At 46.0% G+C, this 23,202-nt stretch overlaps 1 protein-coding gene across 1 annotated transcript in view; it reads right to left on the bottom strand.

Moving 5' to 3' along the window:
* Window positions 1-415: 415 nt before the first annotated feature.
* The window catches only part of COL9A2 (collagen type IX alpha 2 chain), a 134,746-nt gene continuing 111,959 nt past the window's right edge, over window positions 416-23,202 (bottom strand). The window contains exons 29-32 of the mRNA XM_078681105.1: window positions 19,591-19,645; window positions 9,973-10,161; window positions 8,938-9,015; window positions 416-1,324 (exon numbers count right to left, since the gene is read on the bottom strand). Of these exons, the coding sequence (XP_078537231.1) occupies window positions 1,128-1,324; window positions 8,938-9,015; window positions 9,973-10,161; window positions 19,591-19,645 (519 nt within the window). The 3' untranslated portion in view covers window positions 416-1,127. The remainder of the gene's footprint in view (window positions 1,325-8,937; window positions 9,016-9,972; window positions 10,162-19,590; window positions 19,646-23,202) is intronic.

The following is a 23,202-nucleotide window of genomic DNA, read 5'->3' as shown; positions in this document are numbered from 1 at the left end:
GCTGCTGCTTAAGTCCTTTTAGCCATTCACCACAAGACACACAGATAGGGTCAGGTCTAGGAGTTTGTTAAAGTTGCTCCTCTATACATTCAGTGAGGAATGAACGATTAATTCAATACCTGTGGACTCAGGCCTCGCTCTGGCCACCCACAATAATGACCATCTGTTCCTTAGACCCAAGAAGTCATCCGACCTCCTGGAGGCGCAGGAGATATGGTAGTCTAGGCTTGGTCTGGCTTGGTCAACAGCAGGTATCCTTCTCATCCTGTCACTCTACTCCCTTGTGGATGGAGGGAGGCATTAGCAACTTTGTACATTCAATGGCCTCTGCAACACACTTTTGCAACCAACAAGTCACATTCTTGTAAACAGCTGATGTCCGCAAACGCAAAAGCTGACACCATTCGACACTCTCCATAGGACACGTTTGTTTGTTTTTATTTTCATATTTATAAAACCATCATTTACAAAATACAGAGATTTACAAAACTGGGGACTGGCGGCGGCAATGGTGGAACAGGACCCTTCTTCAGGCTGCTGGTGTCTATTTAAAAGTAAAAAAAAATAAACAAGAAAATTGCATTTATTGTAGACAACAAACGTGAAAAACATAAAAAGGATGGAGATTTTTTAGCTGGTGCATTTTATTATTAGAATTATTAATAACTATTTTTTTTTACAAGTGGTGAGGAAGTGAGACACGGTTATGAGGTATTGAGCAAACAACAACTCCTCCACAATGTATGTCTTGTCTTAGATGGTGGGAAAGTTTGACAAGTCTTGACCATACAATGTGTTGTGGCATGTGGAATCCTGGAGTGGGTGGCCACCTCTACAAACACATTCTTCCTTCACTCTCCTTGAGCTTCAGAGACCTGGCTGTTCCTTTGTGGCTCTATATTGGTGCCACTGCTCCAGCAGAAGACCAATCGGAGGCATGCATACGATCAAAAACAGGCGAGATAAATCGTTCCACATTCATTAGTTTCCCAGATTCCTCAAAGTTTATTTTTTGGGGGGAGGGGATCATTTCTTCCCCTACATTTGTTTTCAGAAATGTGTAAAAATTGCACTTTGTATGTTTCTTAAATAGGCCCCCTGCTGGTGAGAGGGTGAGGTCAGTCTGCTCATCCTTTGATAGCTCCAGCTTCTGTGAGGGATGCAGGAGCATAGGCTGAGGCACCAAGGCAAGCGGCTGCTTCGCAGAATCCAGGCAGGCCTGCGGGTCCTGGGGACCCTGCACGTCCGTTCTCGCCGGGCGCACCCGGTGGGCCGCGCTCTCCATCCTTGCCATCAGTGCTGGAGCCAGGGACGCCGGGAAGACCTGGAGAGGAAGCAAGAGTGGGAGATGTTACAAGTGATGTTTTTATTCACTCTCACTGTTCTAGAGATTGGCATAACACCTGAGTCTCTCCAGGCAGAGAGAAAATCACGTGTACAATACCTCCCCAGCCTATTATGGCTGGCCCGGTGTTCTTGCACCCAGATTCACTGGGTATGGGAACACAAAGTCTAACTTTCCCTGCCAGAAAAATCAGCCAGTAAACTAACTTGATAATTTGGCTGTCACAGAAACCAAGCCTCTGTCTCCATACTCACCTAACCTTTTTCTACAGCAAAGGGGACCATGCAATCCTTCCCCGAACGGTGCTTATTTCCTGTTCCCTCCCCTACCCTCTCTACACTCCTGACTCTACTCTTGAGGGGCTTTTGTGTCCAAGCTCACATTACTCTGCGTGAGATGGGTGTTCCATGGATGTGGCTGAGGGTGTTCCCATACAACATTCATGGAACCTGACACATTCCCAGATTTAGAAGTTTTCGTAAAGCTGGAAGTGGTCAAAATCCTTCATCTCCCCAGGGGAACCACTATGGCGCAACGAGGAAAAATACTTTTATTTCTCCTCATTTTTTCTTCTTTCTATGCATGCTGCATTCTGCAGCACACATTGAAAGAGGAAAATGTCATCAATTATTGTTTTTGTGCAGGAAGTATTTCCTTCCTGCACAAACACAATCATCCCCCAGCACAGGCACCCTTGCAACATGATGCAAGGGTGCCTGCACTGGCTCATGGCTGCCAATTGTGCGCCAGCACAGGGGAAAGCACAGGATGCATCATATTGTTGTTAGTACGACACAGCCTTGGGCTTTTAAAATGACGCAGCTTGGCACAACAAAATAGCTTGCAGCAGTGCCAAGCTGCATCATTTGTTTGTAATCGAGGCCCCCTGTGTGGAATGCCACCTCTTACAATCAGGTTCACACAGTTATGACCCATTCATTAGGGATTATCTCATAATTGCACTGTACGGGTTGGATGTTACCACACTGTGATGTTAAGCTCACGTGTGGAGTTTGCATCTCACACGTACCTTGCAACTCATAATCAGGGCTTTAATATATTCCACATCTGTTTCTCTATAATGACTCAGGCAATCTCTACTGTTAAATACACTTTTGTTACACTTAAGCACACCATGATTACCATTTAAAGCTTTCTATTGATTGCATTCCATTATTAATGTGTCATATTCCCCTAACATTTTGGAACAAGCATTAGAATTATTGCACGGTGAGGCTGAAGGAAATGGGCCTGGTTTTCAGTTTAATGTACCAGAGTTATAGGAATCTTAACTGTGTGTCATATGCCAGGTCTCTGTCACCATATAACATCCATCCATGTAACAGGTATCATCGCTCCCTACATCCCTACATCCCTTTAACCAGAGACCAGCCTGCCTAGTGCACACATTGAAACATGGAAACGCCACTGGTATGCACTGAAGTTGCATTTTCCTTCAGGTGCACAGCACTCCCCCTGCAGATGTGGTTAGCACAGCCACCACAAAAGAAAACATTCTAAGGATAAATACTAATTTTGTCAATGAGTTTAATTTCGAATTATTGTATGTAAATGCATCTCATTTGGATATTCTGAAAATCTGCCACAGACCTGGGCCTAAATGGGCTGTCTCTGCTTTAAAATGCCAGTTTCACATTAATGTGCAGTGTATATATGGAATGGTATCCTGCGTTTCTTGGCTGTTGGCATGCTTGTTGGAAGGTGTATAGAAAAGTCACGGTGCATAAGGAATGCCCGTGTCCTTTTGTTTACCCATTCCTATGCCCAGCCGCGGTCGGCAGTGCGAGTACCTGCCGGGCGATTACGTAGAGAGGGGGTGGGGCAGGGTGGGGGGTAGCAAACTATGAATTGCGGAGGTTTACAGGTAAGTAAACATATAAATAAATAAAACGAATTTCGTTGGGTGCACTGCATTCCCAAATGCGATGCAGTGCACACAGAGGAGAGATAACGAGGAAACAAATAAAAGAAAGGCAGAACAGTCAGAAAGACACAAAGCAGGGATGAAAACTATGTGTAAGAGTGAGAATAAGAGAAAAGAGTGTATGGTAGTGGATAGAGTCATGACGTGATTCAATACTAGACAACCTTAGTTTTCGGAAACCCCTACATTCTGCAGCACCGGTGGTGGGTTTCTGAGAAAAAAAATGTTTTCACCATATTTGTTTATTTACAAATTAAGCAATGGATACTCCAATTGAAAACTCTTGATCTGAAAATTGGAAATGTATCCTTGAACTAAAAGAGAAGAGGCTCTAATGGACTCACAAGCACAAAACAGAACTAACTTTCAGTTAACATGGGAGCTGCAATAGAAAGCTCTCAATGTCAAAAACAAATACCAAACCTCAACTCAGAGAGAACTCTCAAGCTATGAGCTTGGGGCATAATATGTACAAGGGGATAGCGCCACCAGAACATCACTCTTACTGATGTTCCGGTGGCACAATGTCCTGCTCCACATTTACAAAGTGGCGTTAAGGTACCATTTCACGTAGCTATCTGCGCGAAAGGGGCATGCAATGGGTGTTGATGTGAAAGTTCCAGCTCAACATCATTGCTTTTTGGTGATTCCCCAGATTTACAAGGATCTGTAAATCTGAGGCAGAGCCACAAGCTGCAAAAGCAGACGTTAGATTGGCGCGATGAGGAGAAATACATTTATTTATCCTAATTTTTGCTTTTTGTGTGTGTGCTGCACACATAGAAAGAACAAAACACCATTCATAATTTCTTTTGTGCATTAAGTTATCCCTTCATGCACAAAAACAATAATTAAACAATGGTGATTTGCTACTTCTATGTGTGCTGCAGCATCACACATAGAAGTAGCTAATCACCATTATTGATTTGGGCACCTTCCTGCACATAAACAATCATCCCTGCAATGCAGGCACCCTTGTACTATAGTGCATAGGTGTCTGTGTTGGCACTAGGCAGATATTGATAGCGCCAGCGCTAAGGAAAACACAAGGGTGCGCCGTATTCTTGTAAATACGGTACATCCCTGCATTTTGGAAATGGCGCAGTGGGGTGCTGCTAAATTAGCTACAGCACCGTGCTGCGCCACTTCCTTGGAAATATGCCCCTTGAGCTCTTCTTCGATCGTAAAGAGGAGCTTACACAGGGACTATCAAATTTAAAAGTAAGAACTCTAAATTAAATAAAGGATTAAACTCACATAGAGTATCTGGTTCAAAATCATGAAATCTGCCCCAGTCTAAATCAGGCACTCCAACTGAGAACTTCCAGACTCAAAGAAAGAAGCTATGGCATTGAACCGAGGCACAGCACACTGTAGCAATTCTTCCATCCAAGAAGTTACCTTTTACCTCAAGAAAATATTCCCACAAACATCTCTTGGGTGTATAACCAAGGAATTACCATTAACACACAGTATTTAGTCTGTCAAGCTTCTTCTGACTGTTCTGTCCCTTTAGGCAGATGTAGCAGTGTAATTATGTTTAGATGATTAATTATGGTGCTAGGATCACCAAGTGGGGTCTGGCAATGGCTATGCAAAAGGTCTCAAAGCCAGTCAACAAAACCTGGAATGGATGATCAATTTCTAGTAACAAAATGAATGTTTAATTTTTTACAAACTTTGCCAATGCTGGACATTTATTGGCATGTGCACATAAATATATAATGGACACACACATGCTGATTCACTAATTACAACCATAGTGTACAAGCATCGATTTAAAAAAATGGGAAAAGTTTAAAAATATTAAAAAATTTGTCTAAATCTCCATTGAACAAAAATGTCATGCTTCGAACTTGGACTTGATGTCTACAGATGCCATTCAAGGAGTGTTTTAGGAGCCTGGGAAGAGCAGATTTATTTTTTAACCAGGAATCAAACAGTATGAAGGACTTGGGTTGGGTAAAGGAGGCCTTTTTTAGACAGCGGACACTAGAAGGGAAGACCTGGAGCTGAGGAATTCTAGCGTAGATAGATTTATCATCTTAAAAGCTATGCAATCCACTGAACCATACCTTTTAGGGCTATCAAGCTCTTACCATCGCTTTGTATTGACCAGATTCCGTTTTGACATCTTTCATCTTCTTCTCACCAACCCACGTGGGCAGAACAAGGGTCAGAGGCAGGCCCGGACTGGCCATAGCGGGTACCGGACAATCCCCCTGTGCGCCGCACGGGTAGGCGCCGGTTTTGGGCCCCTGGGGGCCGTTTTTGTTACAGGGCCGTTTCTGCAAAATCGGCCCTGTACCAAAATAGGCAGAAAACCGGCCCTGGCAATGAGCTCGGCGGTGCCTCCAACCCCCCCCCCCCCTTCTCCACTCCCCCCGAGAGGGGAGGGGGGACTGGCCGAGCACTTTACCAGGGCCGGTGGTTGTTCCCAGTCCGGCCCTGGTCAGAGGTTGTTGCCCTGTGGCTGCGAAAGTATGTCTCCACAGGAAATGCTCCACTTTTTAATGTTTTGTACTTATTATGAGCTACCGAGAAATAATTATATCATCCCTATCCTAAAACAGGCATACTTTAGGCAGGTGCCTTTACCTTTTTATCAATGCTCTTAGGTAATACTATATTTTATGTTCTTAGCTTTAAAGTCCGCTGTTAGGCTTAGATCTAGCTGTGATTAACAGTTGAGGGTGTATTATGGCTGGATGTGATCTTGGTATTCCTTTTTATTTTGTATTCAGTTTTATGCATCTTTTTAATCCTTTTTAAATATTAGGTAAATAAGAATTTTTTAATATTCATGTAAGTAGTATTAGATGTGGCAGACGTTTTATAGACATGATTTCTTATATATATTGCTTACTTGACTTTTATAGTTTTTTGCAAAAGCCAAATAAAGTTGCTGTTGTTGTTGCCTAAAGATGCCATACTGCAGGTTCTCCCACAGTTTGACTTGCATGGTGAAGAACTGTTCCAAATGCCTTCGAGAACAATATTGTGGGGGATTTGTCCCTGTTCCGTATTTCTCCTCTTCTGCCTGACTGAGTTTTTATTAAAAGTACAGCCTTGGCTGCCTGACCTTCAGTAAGTCCTCTTATCCAGGTTACAGCAGTTGTCATTGCCACCAAGGCCCATCCAATATTAGTTGTGCTGTGTTGGCAATCTGACCCTCTTCCTAATAGACTCTGACTTCTTCACTTTCTTGCTGACTTAACCTTCCACTAATCCTGCTGGCAGTCTGCAGAGATCAGGAAAATGCATTGCTGTGTGATCAGTGCTACGGTGGGGGTGTCACTGTCTTGTGACCGAAATATTGACCTACAAAATATTGAATCCAGAGTCTCAACTACACTATATCGCCAAGACAAGTAAATGTGGAGTTAAGAAAAGAAAATCTGCGCATCCACGTATATGGTTACCTTTGCGATACAGAAAGCGGTTAAATATCCTAGATGGAATCTTTTTGTAGGTCATTTAGATTACAATATGTTTACATACAATCTCTTTTTTTACCTAGTGAATTCATCTGCTATTGCCAATGCTCTGGTCAGTGTTTTCAGTCGATCAGAACTGGAAACTCAATTACCTAACATCGATATAGTTTCTAATGCATCTGTTAAATATTTATATTTTGTGCCATTGTTTTATATCGTGCAATGTAATTCTACACTTCCATGGTTGTTTGTGCGAGTCAACTAAAGTGCCTACTCAACGAAAATATGTTTTATCAATCGTGAGCTATTGTGCTAAACTTTCCAGGTGCTCTGAAATATTTCTAGAACATGTCACAGAGATCTGAGTAGAAACCACGTCTGTGTAAGTCTGTCTGCATGAATTAATTAATTCCCATATAATTAACATTAAGCATTTAAAAATATATGCCTGAGTTACTGCTTATAAGATGTAAGCAGAAGCCCTTACACTACATAGTGGTACAAAAGGGGGTGGTGGTGATGGACGGAGCATCTGTACCAATCAAACACTCACACCCAGTCAAAAGATCTGGGTTTGATCCATCACCGTTCTTTAGCTCACTCTGACACCCCAGTTCAGACATGGCTATATGCAAATCAGTCGGACCCTGTGCCTCATGGGAACAGTCCAGCCCGAACTGCCAAGCCATGCCTTCCCTGGACCGGAAACAAGCTTCCGAGGACCGGTTTCTGGCATTCCAGCCGTCTTCAGCCCGGCTTGCTTGAATCCAGTGGCAAAGTGAGCAAGGGTATGCTCAGACGTGAGTCCCTTGCTCACTTTGCCACTGGATTCAAGCAAGCCGGGCTGGAAGTGTTCCCATGAGGCACAGGGTCAGACTAATTTGCATATAGCCATGTCTGAACTGGGGTGGCAACTGGGTTGGATCAAACCCAGATATTTTGACTGGGTGTGAGTGTTTGATTGGTTCAGATGCTCCGTCAATCACCACCCCCTTTTGTACCGCTTTGGCCACCATAAGTGTGACAGGGTATGCTCAGACGTGAGTCCCTTGCTCACTTTGCCACTGGATTCAAGCAAGCCGGGCTGAAGACGGCTGGAATGCCAGAAACCGGTCCTCGGAAGCTTGTTTCCGGTCCAGGGAAGGCATGGCTTGGCAGTTCGGGCTGGACTGTTCCCATGAGGCACAGGGTCAGACTGATTTGCATATAGCCATGTCTGAACTGGGGTGGCAGAGTGGGCTAAAGAACGGTGATGGATCAAACTCAGATCTTTTGACTGGGTGTGAGTGTTTGATTGGTTCAGATGCTCCATCCATCACCACCCCCTTTTGTACCGCTTTGGCCGGCATAAGTGTGGCAGGGTATGCACAGACGTGAGTCCCTTGCTCACTTTGCCACTGGATTCAAGCAAGCTGGGCTGAAGACGGCTGGAATGCCAGAAACCGGTCCTCGGAAGCTTGTTTCCGGTCCAGGGAAGGCATGGCTTGGCAGTTCGGGCTGGACTGTTCCCATGAGGCACAGGGTCAGACTGATTTGCATATAGCCATGTCTGAACTGGGGGGCAGAGTGGGCTAAAGAACGGTGATGGATCAAACCCAGATCTTTTGACTGGGTGTGAGTGTTTGATTGGTTCAGATGCTCCGTCCATCACCACCCCCTTTTGTACCGCTTACACTACATAGTGCCCAGGCGCGCAACACCCATTGGAATCAAAGGGCTTCAGCACCTCCCCCCCCCCACCCCCCGTCGTGTGTCAGCCCGGGCTCAGACGGCTCCCGAGCACACACACAGCCGCACCCGAGCACTTCACAGGTCTTTAAATGACCGTGTGCATGTTAAAGAGGCTTTGTTGATGTTTCACCCCTTCCAAGAGCTCCTGCAGCGCCACTCCACCTACTGCTTAATGTTTCAGCCCCCCCCCCAAATTTCTTTTTAGCCCCACCATTCCCCCCACCTACCCGAAATGTGGCTCTAGTTGCGCCTCTGATAGTGGTTGTGGCTAGGCACTCGTCATGGTATTTGCTGGGAGGCTAAGCAAACATATCTGCATATTTAATGGTATTGATCCTATCCATCTGTCCAATGGGTCACATCAATCATAGGATCATGGCCGAATCCCGTGTTCCGCCCACCGATCCCATACAGTCCCTTCCATCTTTGAAATTCGCCCTTCTTGGGCATTGGATATCCGAGTTTCCTGCTTATCTTACCCTGGATTCCAGGAGGTCCTGGCATACCCTGATGCCCATGACCAGGATTCCCTCTGTCGCCTTTCTCGCCTCTTTTGCCTGAAAATCAAAAGAAGACATGAAATGAAACTACATTAAATGAATTGAAAGATGATTGGACTCATGAACATTTTAGAAAGACCCCAGATACTGCGGTACAATGACAGAAGCTCTTTCTCCTTTTGACATCCTCCGTATTTCCCAAATTACAGGCCCCACTAAAGCTGAACAGACCACCCAACTCGTCCTTTAATGACTGCTGTATTGGCCTGACAGACCTCAAAAGATTCCCTCAAATGTGTGATGGGTGTAAGCATTGCCTATATTTTTCAAATCAGGTTATTAAATCCTTTATAGCGCTATTAACCCAAACACTTTGGGCCCTATTCACAAAGGTAAACTTAGACCAAATGTCTACATTTACGACTTTGGTAATTCACAAACGGCATTTACCAGCCCTATCTTTATGTCCACAATCGGGGCGGATCTCTGGGACGGATCTCAGCCCCGAGTGCAGACACAAAGACAGCACTCGTAAATGCCCTTTGTGAATTCCCAAAGTCGTAAACTTGGACGTTTGGTCTACGTTGAGACCAAACGTCTAAGTTTACATTTGTGAATCGGACCCAATTAGTGCAAATCTCTTCAGTGACCATTTGCCGGCCCATTAACATCAACAAAAGTCCAACATTCTCCTAATTTTCCACAAGCCCCAGTCGTTGCACAATAAACATTTCAGGTGCGTCTGTTGACATTAAGCTCAGTATAACGCCCCTCCTTTATTCTGGACCCCTGCAGATAACACTGGACCTCCTTCATTCCAATGATAATTGACCCTCAGAATGTAGGTGGAAACTCCGACTCCTGCACTGGGATGAAGGCTGGTGGGTTTCTAACCTAGGATGCATCACCAGCCTCTCAGAGTTCAAGACTTACTTCCCATAACTCACATGACTGGTGTAAAAGTTTGGTTCACTCGCATCCTAGCCACGTAATTGAGGTATACAGGCCACTTACTCTTCGGGCCTGTGTTGCCAATCTGGCCACCAGAACCAAAGATGCCAGGAACGCCACGTGCACCAGGATGTCCATGAGGTCCTTGTCCTCCCGGTGATCCAGGGGGTCCAGGTGGACCTGGGGGTCCCATAATGCCCGCTCCACCGAGGGCTGCTCTCTGCGCACTCACTGCCACCTCAGCCAACTTTTCTGCAATGTGAGAAGTAAATATTGACACATAGAGTTCTCTACACAGCAGGACTGCCTCTAGACACTACATTGGACATAAAGGTTGTGGGAGAGAACGTTGGGCGTTTAGTGAGGGCTAGGTAGGGCTGTGCACCACATCACAAACATAACCCTATTGAAGAAATGGTCAATTAGAATACCATATAAATGCCCTGTGGTGACGTCACACTTGTATGTTCTTGAAAGATGAGTAAGTGTATTAAGGGCCTGAGTTATAGTTTGACGGGCGAGTTACATCAGCACAACCGTTACAGATATCCTGTCCACCTTCTTACAAGTGCATTATAACTCATGGCACTTGTAAGAAGGCAGGTGTGATATGAGTCATGTTGGTTACGGAGTAACCCACCCGCCAAGCTTTAAATCAGTCCCTAAGTGCCTTCATGGCACCTGCAAGTCAGAGGATCTAATTCAGACATGTGCACGTAGCCCTGTCCCTTCCGAGCTTGATCAAATGGAAAACTTTTAGGTTGAGGCAGTTTTAACATTTACAGCGTTTTGAAGTACACGCCTGTGGAAGTAAGCGCTTTACACATACTATGTTGTTGTTATCACCATTTAATTTTTGCAATTACTTTGTGTCCTGGGGAATCATTTAGTCTGCACCCTTCCTAACTATGGGTGCTGTCAGCCCACAAATGCAGGTAGCTATCATAACATTGCACAAGGCCCCACAGGACTGATGGATGAGGAAGAGAAGAGAAATCTGTCCTGCTGAGGTCGCAGTTTAAGAGACAAAATATTATTTTTCAATGATTTATTTGCATAAAGTTTCTAAGATCATGCCTAATATGGCGGACGCACCTTGAAAGTGCTCCTTGCTCCGGCCCTCTTAATTCACCAACATCCTAATGCCTGCATTGTCATCATACACCCCAGCCACGGTCGAAATGGGCTGCCTGGAGCTGCTCGGAAACCGATTCGCCCCCCTGACAGCCGCAGTGCAGTGCCTGGTGAACTCTTGGGTAGCCTGTGTGACTCTGACGCGCCAAGGCCCCTGCAAGACGACCTCCCCGCATCGAGGTGCCTCTCGGAATCGCACCCCTATAGAGAATCTACACGGTAAGCTCCGCCTGGGGTTGGTCCCACTAAGCGTCCCTGCGACTGCTGTGAGTGGAGGCTGCCAGACCTGCCCGGACTACACCGGCACAAACTGAAGCAAGGCCCAGAACACAGTCGGAGTCCAAGCGCCACGGCGGAGGTGATCCCTTCCCCCCCGGACCTGCCTGCTGCCGACTGCTTGTGAGAGGTGCGGAGCCATGCTGACCAGTGGCCCCGGACAGCGGCAATCTGAGCATTAGATCACCTTCTCTATGCCTGGCGGTCTTGTGGCAGTCCCTGCGGCCAGGCGGTGCTGTCGGGCATGGGGGCCTTTTGGGGCCTAGGCCCAAGCACACGCAGGTCGCCCTAAGCCCACCTGATTCGCATTGTGGGACCCGGAGGGTCTGCCCAATCACCTCCGCTGGCCTGCGCCGCTAGCGCTGCCCTGCCGACAGGACGTGAAAGGGGGTGCCATCAGGCTCAGTGGCCATGTCGGCCCAGGCGCGCGCCGGTTGCCGCGCTCAACTGCGGGCACTACTTGTGGGGCTGCTGAGGAGACCGGAGGAGAAGACACCCTCAGGCTCGGGGGCTGTGTAGGGTCCAGGCCCACCTTGGCTGCAGTACCTACCTGCCAATCCCCTAATATTGGGTATCCTGCATGGGGCTTCAGGGACGTTGGTGCACTACTGGGCCTGAACTCGGCAGCAGACTTGACCCCACCCTTGCGCCTAGTGGAAACATCATCGGACTCTTACCTGCATGCTGTGTTGGAGCTGTGAGTGCTGCCATAGCTCTCATTTCCCACACACAGCTCACTTCCTCCCCAGCGCCCCCTCCCCACCTCTGCTTGCATTACACCTCCGGCCCTTCCTAACACACCTGAAAGATGACATAGCTGGGAGCTGTACTGCTGGCCCCGGGAATCGGATCGGGCCCAGGTTTGTCTTCCTAATGAGCTATGGACTTGGTGTGCTGGTTGCACTTGGTCGCTGCCACGCTGTTTGTGTAGACCTGAATGACCAGGGATGTATGACTGCAGGCTCCACCTTCCATTGAACCCCTGCCCTCTGCCTTGCTTGCCCATCTCTCGCCTGGTGCGCCAATGGGTGTAGGCCCACAGCCTATATGCGAGCCCCAGCGAACCCAGGAGACCACTGTAGACTGGGATACCTCCACACAGAGCCACGTGTGAAAGAACCCGCTCCTGCGCAGCATTATCACCTTAACCTACATGCCTGCCGCTGCTACAAAAGAGAGGGTCTTGCATGGGCCCTGACGCATCCCGATTACTGGCCGTTCTCCACTTTTCACAAACAGCATTTTGGAACACTCCCAAGAGATGGGTCGACAGTGTGGAACCCCTGCCTCAACTTCCTTGCAGCCGAACACCCTGACCACACATCTGAAGCAGGGGAAACATGCACCAGACGCAGAGTGCTCATTGGTGTTGGACACCAAGTTATATTCTGTATTAAATGCTATGAAGAGACTGGACACCTCTTTAGACCAGACCAAAACCTCGCTCGAAAACCGTGTCGACAAAATGACTGTGGACTTCACTCTGCTGCACGATGAACACCACAATCTTGCAGACAAAGTGCGGGATATGGAACTCACTCTTGCAGAAGACCGCCCTACTGTCACAGACACAGCTGTCATGGTAAGCGACCTGAGCAGACGGGCCCACCTTCTAGAACGTCACGCTGAGGACTTGGAAGAGGGATCCCGCAGGAATAATGTCCACGTCATTGGTCTGCCCGAGGGCGTGGAGGGATCCGACGCAGTGGAATACACCAAGAGGAGGCTGCGTGCCCTGCTCATGCCAGGCTCGCTTTCTCCCTTTTTTACAGTTGAGAGGGTGCACCGTGTCCTGGAAAGGTATCCTCTGCCTGGCTCGATGCCTTGGCCTTTACTCTTTTGCCTCCTTAACTACAAGGATGGTGACGCAGTCCTACGTGAGGCTTGGAGGAGTGCGGGTTGACAATGCTGCGGTTCTCTTTTTCTCCGACTGCACAATGGTATTACAGAAGAAGCGGGGCTCCTTTCTTAAAGTAAAAAGATGCCAGCATGAGCTGGATATCCTGTACTCTCTTCACTTTACGGCCCACCTTAGAGTCACCGCTGATGGAGCTACACACTTTCTTGACAGGGCAGAGGAGGCCTGGTCCTGGCTGGAGTCAATCACCCAAACGGGGCATCCCTGAGGCATGGGGAAGGTGCACCGCCTACACATCCTCACTCGGATACCTGTGGGAGAAGACATCAACGCGCCCTACCCCACTCGGCCTGCTCAGCCTCGTGCAGTACCGAACTTGGAGCAGGTGACCCAGGAACGTAGCAAGGCCTTTCAGGCTGCTGCCACTCTGAGTATCCACGAGTCGGTCAGGACTTGGAAGCCACTCCTGACCTCCCACTCAGCAATGACAGCTCCACTGTGGCTTCGCCCCTCAGAGAGGAGTCTGGACCACCCTCAGATGTCATGCCTCGAATGGCAGATGAACTGTTCTAACGACATTGACTCTATCATATACTGTGCATGGCAATGTTACACTCTATATGCCTCCGACTCCCTAGAATAACTCAATTAGCCGGCCTTAGCTGACCATTCACTATAGAGCTCCATAATGCTCCATGGGCATCCAGGCACAATTCTCCTGCTATATGTATGTACCTGGTGCATCATCTCATGGGTGCATTACTACATCACATGGGGGCCGGCAGCGCAGAAGAAATGCAACATCTCCAGCGCACCCAACGTGTCACACTGCCACTCTCCCTGACCGAATCAGTTGATCTGTTGGAGTGGGCCGTTTTTCCCACAGTTTGGGTGGATTCATGTTGTCCCTCTGCCCAACCCAGTTATCACATGTTTAGCCTCCCCCTTCCTTCTCCATTCACGATTACACTCTTCCCTCTCTCCTCCTCCACAGTCTCCGACTATAACTCATCACTGCCCATGCCCAAGCGATACTCATATCAGCAGGTGGGACCTCCTGCCTGCTTCTCCTGTTCACCATGGCTCCCCAGGCGCGGACCATGCATGCATACATGCACACCCCCTCAGAGAATGTTGTCCATTAACATCCTCTCTTGGAACCTGAGGGAGATGCACAACCTTCACGCTGTTATGATACATAGGCCTATCTCAAGCAACAGTCAATACACATAGCATTACTGCAGGAAACGCCCCTCATTTTGTCGGAGACACATAGTCTCCACAATAGGTGGTGCGGGCAGGTACTTGCCACAGATTATTCAGCACATGCCAAAGGGGTGCTAATTTGGGTGAGGCCAGACACCCCATTACAGGTCGACGAATCTCTGACAGACAAGGACGAGTGATACGTCATTGCATGTGGCAACCAGGACGGACGCCCCTGATTGTGAGCAGGTCTCATACTGCCAGTCCCTATGAGCTATGTTAGCATGCTGGAGCTCCCTACCTTGGCTTATAAGTGGAGATTTTAATGTGGTGCTTGACACATCTATAGACAGTTCCTTCCCTCTTCCTCCCATTCAACTGCAATGTCCAATGCTCAATCAGTAAGGGACTGCCTCTTTCACTGGCACCTAACAGATATCTGGCGCGCACAACATCCAGTGATCAAGCTTTATTAATTTTCCTCCCACCTGCACAACCTACACATTTGCATTGACCGCTTTGTGGAATCCGCTGGCTGCTTCCTGGTTGTTACTATGCTCACTATGGGGATGCACACAATCAGACCACAACCCTCATCTAATCCAACTTAGGTGGCCATGTACTGACCAAACCATGTGCTCAGTCTACCATGCAACCATTGGTGAAGCCATAAGCACATACTTTGACGTTAACAATGGCATGGGCTCCAAATGGGAAGCACACAAGGCAGTGATTTGGGGCTCTTACATGGGCCTGACTTGGGACATCCGCAAGCAGCTGGACAAGGAAGTGTAACAAATTGAACGCTCGCTCCTCCAGTTGGAGACCGCTGCTGTGGCTGACCCCATGAGAAACCAGTCCTTGGCAGAGGCAAGGCACAAACATGCTGAACTCCTGGAAATGTTATGCTGCCTGATCTACGCTGCCCACTCTGCCGGCACTCATTCTTCTGCGGACTGAGCAGGTCACCTACTGAAGTGGCTAATTAGGCAGGAGCAAGCACAACAGTGAGTCCTCACTCTACGCTTGAGTACTGGACACCTACTCTACACCCAGTCAGACATACATGCTGATTTTGTTGGACACTACAAAACACTATACAGTTTGCGCAAAGTGCCGGACTTGCGCAATTTGGAAGAGTTTCTCTCTCCCCTTCCCTTACCTGCCATCACTCCATAACAACAGGATGAACTAGACAAACCGGTCACCCTCTTTGAAGTACAAATGGCCATTAAATCATTGCCCACCGGGAAAGCTCCCCGCCCAGATGGCTTTCCCGCCAAATAGTATAAGGCATACACTGCGAGCTGGCCGCCCATCTACTGGTCCTCAATGAGATCTCGCAAGAGATGTCTAAGCTACCGTCATCATTACGCAAATCCCTCTTGGGTCTCCTTACCAAAACTAGACCGTCACCCATAACAACTGGGCTCCTACCGCCTCCTGGCACTTCTCAACATCAATTATAAAATATTAGCGAAAATATTAGCGAGCGGCTGGCCCGTCTGGTCCCCACATTGGTGCATGCTGACCAAAATGGGTTCTCATCTCGCACTACGTCGTTTAACCTGTGCTGCTTTTCTCGAGTGGCCAGATACGCTCCAAAGCAGAGGACACACTCCGGGTGCTAGCTGTTAGATTTGGAGAAAGCATTCGATACCCTGGTAAGGGACTATCTATTTGCTGTGCTGGCCAGGTGTGGTCTGGCCCTCGCTATCTCTGCCTGGTTAAACTCCTATACACCCTACCCACAGCAAGAGTAAAAAAAACAAGACCCTATATGTCCAGTCCAGTGCCCATCGGGCACGGTACCAGACAGGGCTGCCCTCTGTCGCCGCTCCTGTTTTCATTGGCCATGGAACCATTAGCGGCGACTATCCGGCTTGGGGGAGCAGAATGGGGAATACCGCTCGGGACGCAATACATGCAATTTCGCTTTACGCGGATGATCTTTTACTGTATGTCAAGGAAGTCGGGCCCCTCGAGATGCCATTGACAACAGGCTCACAAAATTTGCGTTGTTGTCTGGCCTCAAGGTCAACTGGGCCAAATCATGCTTGTATCCCTTCGATCCATCCACTGTAGACCCAGGGCTATCCATCGCTGGTCAGCAAGTCCGCTGGCAACCAGCCAGTTTCTGCTATCTTGGTATCAGGATATGCCACCGACCTAATGACCTACTAGACTCCAACGTTACACATGCAGCCTCTGCTCTACGATCGCTGAATTCATTTTGGCGCACCGTACCCATGACAGTAATAGGTCATATTGCCTTGTTGAAAATGGTGGTTCTGCCCAGGTTAGTATACTCCTTTGCTAATTTACTGATCTATATCTGCCCCCCAGTGTTTTGCTCTTTCGAGAGCATGATGCACAAGTTTATATGTAACAGCTCTCGCTGCCGGGTTGCACTATCCAAGTTGTACCTAACAGTAGACCAGGGAGGTCTTGTAGTGCCTCACATAGAACACTACAACTTAGCGGTGCAGCTCCAGTGGGTCACCAGATGGATGATCAGGCAGCACACACAAGACATGGCCGTGCATCACCAGGCCTGGTCGGGCCCATCCATTCTCCGATTATTTCACCCAGGAAGCCGGGACAAGACCACAAAGCAATTAATGCTGGTGCTTTAGGCACACTTTATTTCTTACTAAATACTGTATCCCCTACTCTACACATCTAGAGGCCAAATTTACGTCACAAGGGCGGACCTCCCAGCCTGGGAAACAGCGGGATTACAAACATTGGGGGACCTTTACAAAGACAGACGGCTGATACCCTTCATGACGCTAGTGTCAGATGACGGACTGCCTCCCAGGCAGTTCCTGTTCCATGCCTCCCTACTTGTGGAGTTGAGGAAGCGTTGGGGCGATAGTGCATAGGAACCGGTACTACATTACACTATTCAATACATTCAGACCATGGGTACATGAGGCGGCTTATTAAATGGTTCACAAACTCATTGTGCACACACAGCACATCGTTTACTTTCGCTTAAAAATCACTGGGACATCGCCCTGCAAAACTCCAGTACTGACAAAGAATGGGCGGCCATCCTGCAGGGACTATTTCACATACCCAGAAACGCATGGTTCTGCCTCAAAAAACTTTGTATAATTCACAGGGCATACCTTACACCGGAGAACATTAATAGGTACTTTCGCCGCACTGATGCCCAGTGCCCCCGTTGTCAACTAGTGAATGCAGACTTGATTCAAATGCAGTGGGGCTGCCCTACTCTGGTCGCTTACTAGCGCACTCACCACCCATCTCACAGCTTGTACTAAGCGTACAGTGGCAAACACCTGGGAGACTTGCATCCTGGACCTGTACCGCAGATCAAAACAAAATAAAGCATTATCACACTTTATAGATCTGGGCCTGATCACTGCCAAACGCCTGATCACCACCCATTGGACACATGCAGAATCCCCTCCTTGGGCAGCATGGCACCACTCCTTCCTCAATTGGGCGCAAGTTGACAGTGTGGCGCTGCGAAGGGAAGATGCTTTGGGCTTACGCCAAATCCCATTGGCGTCGGCCTCGGATGCCATTCCCATGAGCTTACTAAAATCTCCGCCAGGAGACCTGCTCCCCCATCCCGGACATGCAGGCTGCGCCAGACCCAATCGAGGCGGACAACACTTGGACAGCAACTACTAACACTCCTAACTGGCGTGATCACCCGCGCCCCCAACACTTACATTCCTATCACTCAATAATACACGTATTCCTCAATTGGGTGGGTTGCTGACCGCCAGAATTCTAGAAGCAGGCACAAACTGAGATTGAAAAGCTTGGGCATACAATTCAATACACTTGGAGAATCTACGTCCCAAGTTAACCCGCCCCAACCCCACCCACATGCTCATTTGAGTTACTTTGAGGCCACTAAGATAAGTAGGCTTGCCCGGTCACTGTATGCGTGGACTCCTTTAACCCCGATTGCTACACTATTGCTCCGCCGCTTTACTGCATAGTAGACTGGTAGTAATCTGTCTTATGCTTATGATCTGCTGTTGACTCGACATTGTAATTCACACCTTGTTTGGATCATGATTGCATGTGTTCTACCCTCTGTTTGTTCCATAAAATGTGAATAAAGAAGTTTAAACAAAAAAAAGTTTCTAAGGTTATTATACTTGTTTGCAAAAATGATGCTAATTTTATGTTTATGTCGCACTCACACCACAGAAGTTCTCCAACAGTAAGTAAGCCACAAACAATATCCTTAGAAGCCACTGTATTTGGTGGTTTATTTAGCGTGTACTGATATTTGGAGGTGCAAGAAAAAAAGAAACCTCATATCTTCAAATGTTTTACCTCTCAACAGTGTTACTTCATATTTTACTTTTAAATTGTTCGTCATGTAATTTTCTTTTTCTTTTAATAATTTGTTCTTTCCCTTCGTTTTCTTCCCTTTTTCTATCACCCATTTTATTTTCTTATTTGACTTGTATATTTTCTTCTTCTGTGGTAACATTTTTACCCCCCTCCACCCCGTTTGCTTTTAAATTCAGTTGCACCTGTTTCATTTGGGGTTTTCTGCTGTTTTTCGTTGTTTGCTCCTTTTTTATTTTCCCCTGTACCACATTTTTTCTCTTTCATTTCCTATTGTTGTCAGATATTTTCTGTTTTCCCAAAATGTTTGTTATTCTATTTTTGTTTTTTCTACATTATCTCTTATTTTCTATCTATATTTTGAGTAGTTTGAATTTTTCTTTGTGAGGTAAAAGTTTAAGAGTAAGGAATTGGGAAATAAAGAAACGTATTGAAGTAATACCACAAGGAGGTGAGGATCAAGTAACTGCTCTGTGCTTCAGAGCAGGCAACCTAGCGCTGCAGTTAAGTACAAGAACCTGTGGTCATAGAGTTTGCTTCATGCTCAGGAAAGAAACACACACACGCGCGCACGCACACAAGTACATGTGTGCACACACACATGCACACAAGTGCCTAGTCACTGAGTACCTGATGTAAGAAAGGGTTTTTCCCATCCTGTGTTTATGGGGAAATGTGTTAGTACATAAGGTCATGAGTTTTGTAAAAAATGCCAAAATATAACACATGAGCAACATTTTGAAAGTGGAGTAGTTCAGGAACTTTCCTATAACTAAACTGTGAACCATACATTTGATTGTACAACTTCCCACCGCACCAACCCAAAGTAAGACAGCCCTCAGAGAGCACATGTACCTACTCACCTTGTAGCATCTTCAGAACCACCTCCACAATATGCTGGTCACCAGCATCTCTTCCCTAGAAGCAAAGGAGAGTGAGCAGGTGAGGTTAGTGGTGCAATACTTACTGAGAGAAAAGAGATACAGGTATTTGGGAGGGCTGGAGGAAATTAGAGACCCAGAAAGCAAGAGAGAGGGAATGAATGAGGGAAGTGAGTGAGTGAATTATTGTGTGAGTAGGAAGATAAGTAGATTAGTGAGTGGGAGATATGGGGAAGTGAGGGAATAAATGGTTAATTGGAGAAGTCAGTGGGTATGTGTGAGGTTGAGTTTATGAGTGGGAAAGGGAGGGACAGAGATGGAAGGAAGAAGTAGATATGTGAGTGCCAGAGTTTCTAACATGGAAAAATGAATGCCAGCACTGTGTAAAAAACAATTTAGAAAGGCAGACCGGATTGGCCCAATTGCTTACCGGTAATCTTCAGTACTCCTAGTCCTACCTGTACACATCCTAGTCATTAGCAATGAGGTAATCCCATCTCAGAACAAGAAACATCAGGAAACACTGAAATTAAGTCCAGCAACCTATCTAGGTGGCATTAAGAGGCTTACATATACTGTATCCTTCTGACAACAAATTTCAGGTGAAGGACATAAAATGTCACAGGAAGAAAGGAGGGTGGCAAAAACTGGGAATAATAATAATAATGGAGTAGTGAAAGTAAGTAATCAGGCCATTACCTCTATGTCACTCGCCCTCTTCCCAGCCAGAATCCCAAAGCCCAAACTGGACTTTATCAGCAATAAAGAGCATACAAACAGTACAGGATGTCAATGCACACCCTTGATTTATTGATTTATTGAAGCCTGGAACTAATAATGGCATAACAGACTCTCCCACGCAGCTCCAAACTTTTTTGTCTATTCTCTTAAAGTCAATAAGTTTGTACAGAAGTGTGAGGATTTGCCCAGATAGGAGCTCTGCAAATTTCAATATATATATACACCGAGGTTCAAGAGAATATCGATACAAATGTAGACAATTTGGGAATTATGGCAGCGGACATACCCACATTTTTAAACCTACATGATTTAAACACCGGTGAAGTTGGAACTGACGATATAAACTTTGATCAAACTACTCAAACCAGACTTAGAAATATTAACCTGCTACAAAAAGGAGCTGGGATCAGCCCCTTTAAGAAAAAATCTAATTTCATTCCAATGATGCCCAGAGACGCTGTGGATACTTTCCATGATTGTGTGGTTGAAGATATCAAAAAGCTATACACACAAGTAAAGTCCAAAAAAATGAAAAGGAAAAAACACATACAACAAAAGAAACGGGACTACGCTAATTTAATGAAAAAACTTGGAGATAATAATGAAATTATCATAAAAAAATCGGACAAAGGTGGCAATTTAGTTATTTGGCCGAGGGAAGATTACATCAGAGAGGCCAAACGTCAACTCAACAACTCTGAATGTTATGAACTCTCCAGCTATAAGAACTATAATAAAGCCACCGAGTCTTTAAAGAAACAGATGATGCAATTACGCTGGGAAGGACTCGTGTCCAACGACGAATTCAAATTCATGAACAACGAGAATCCTATTGTACCTGTACTTTATTTAATACCGAAAGTGCACACAGCTGTTTATCCCATTCCTGGCAGACCTATCATTTCTGCTATAGGCAGCGTAGCCGAACAAGTTGGTCAATATGTTGATTTTTTTCTGCAAGATCTTGTCAAGTCACTGCCTAGTTACGTCAAAGATACTGGTGATTTTGTAAGTAAATTGGGAAATCTACAATGGTAGGAGGGCATGTATCTTATATCATTAGACATTGAGTCTTTATATACAAGCATCGATAAGGCAGGACTTAACGCAGTGAAATTCTTTTTGGACCAAAGGTCGTGTGAATATTACCAACACAACAAGGCTCTAATCAGTTTAATGGACTGGTGCCTAAATAACAACTTCTTTCTCTTTGGGAAAGAGTTATTTAGGCAATTAAGAGGCGTGGCAATGGGAGCCTGCTTCTCCCCCAGCTATGCGTGCTTGCACGTTGGCTGGTGGGAGGAGCAGGTTCTTAGGAGGGACTACAAAGCAATTTTTGATACTAACATCAAATATTTCCTAAGATATATTGATGACATCTTTATAGTATGGGAAGGGAGCAGAGAAAAAGCAGTGGAGTTTATAGATAACATCAATATAAACGATTTAAATCTACACTTTACCTCCCATATAGATGACTCTAGTATAGAGTTTTTGGATGTAAAACTTTTCGTCAAAAATAATAAAGTAGAAAGTACTTTATTTAGGAAGCGTACTGCTGGGAATGTAACACTCCATGCCTCCAGTTCACATCCTAGGCACCTAATTGCTAGCATTCCCTATGGAGAACTTCTACGCCTCAAAAGAATTTGCAGTGTAGACACTGAGTTTGACACCTGTGCAGCAGAATTGATGCAGAGGTTGAAAGCTCGAGGCTATTCTGACAAAGTGCTAAAGTCAGCACTAGCCAAAACTGCTCTTAGATCTAGAGAAAGCCTGTTGCCACAATCTGGGGAAAGACAAGTTGATCCCAATAATTTTCCTGAGCCTATTGTTTTTTCAGGTATGGGGCTTAATGACCAATGTCCCAGACTGATAACAACTTTCAGTGACAATGAGCGGAAAATCAGGTCCATTGTCAATTAGAACTGGGCAATTGTACTAACTGAACCTGTCTTGAGAATGAGTTTGCCCCAAAGTCCTACTATAACATTCAGCAGAGCGAGGAACATGGGTTCCATTTTGGATCCAACAAGTCCTGAAATTAGAACTAATTCTAACTGGTTAAAACCCAAATCGGGCTTTTATAAATGTTCTTTGTGTCGTGCTTGTAGATTTAAAGAGTAAATAAAACTGAGTATCAAACCCCTTTTTGCCCCACACCTAACAGAATAGTGGGTAACTACAATTGCAAGACTGAATTCGCAGTCTATGTTCTCACGTGCACCTGTGGTCTAAATTATATTGGGAGCACCAAGCTACAGGTGGACGTGAGAATATTACAGCACTTGCGCGCAATTTTACACAGCGATCCTAGTTATCCTGTGGCGCGCCATTTCAAACAGGTGCACGATAACAACTTAAGCTGTTTGCAGTATTTTGTGGTGTCCTCAGTTCCTAAACAACGAAGAGGAGGCAATAGAGAGGTATTGCTCAGACGATTAGAAACAAAGTTCATTCTCGAGTTTGATAGCAAGTGTCCGAATGGACTCAATAACACGGAGGATATGTACACTTGCTTATGAGACTCAGTATTATTCTCCTTTGCTCTCTATGCTGGATGAATTCAAATTTGAATGTCAATCTGATCATTACAATTCTGTCTACTATATGTATTTTAAATCTACTTTTTATTGATCTCTGTTTTTTGTATACATAGGGATAGTAGGTAATATTACACCTTGTTTTTGCACTAATACCAAGGATGTGTACAATGGTTTATATATAGGAGATGTCGATAGTTTTGGTAATGAAGATGTATTTTTTGTTTTAAAAAAATATCTGTCATCTCGTTTTATGCTCTATTTTTCTACCTTGGTATTTCTACTTTATCTCTTTTTGAGATCTTATTCA

The sequence above is a fragment of the Lissotriton helveticus genome, chromosome 3_1 (assembly GCF_964261635.1).
Source record: "Lissotriton helveticus chromosome 3_1, aLisHel1.1, whole genome shotgun sequence".
NCBI lineage: Eukaryota > Metazoa > Chordata > Amphibia > Caudata > Salamandridae > Lissotriton > Lissotriton helveticus.
The sequence above is the reverse complement of the archived record's forward strand: the minus strand, read 5'-3'. Positions and strand labels throughout refer to the sequence as shown.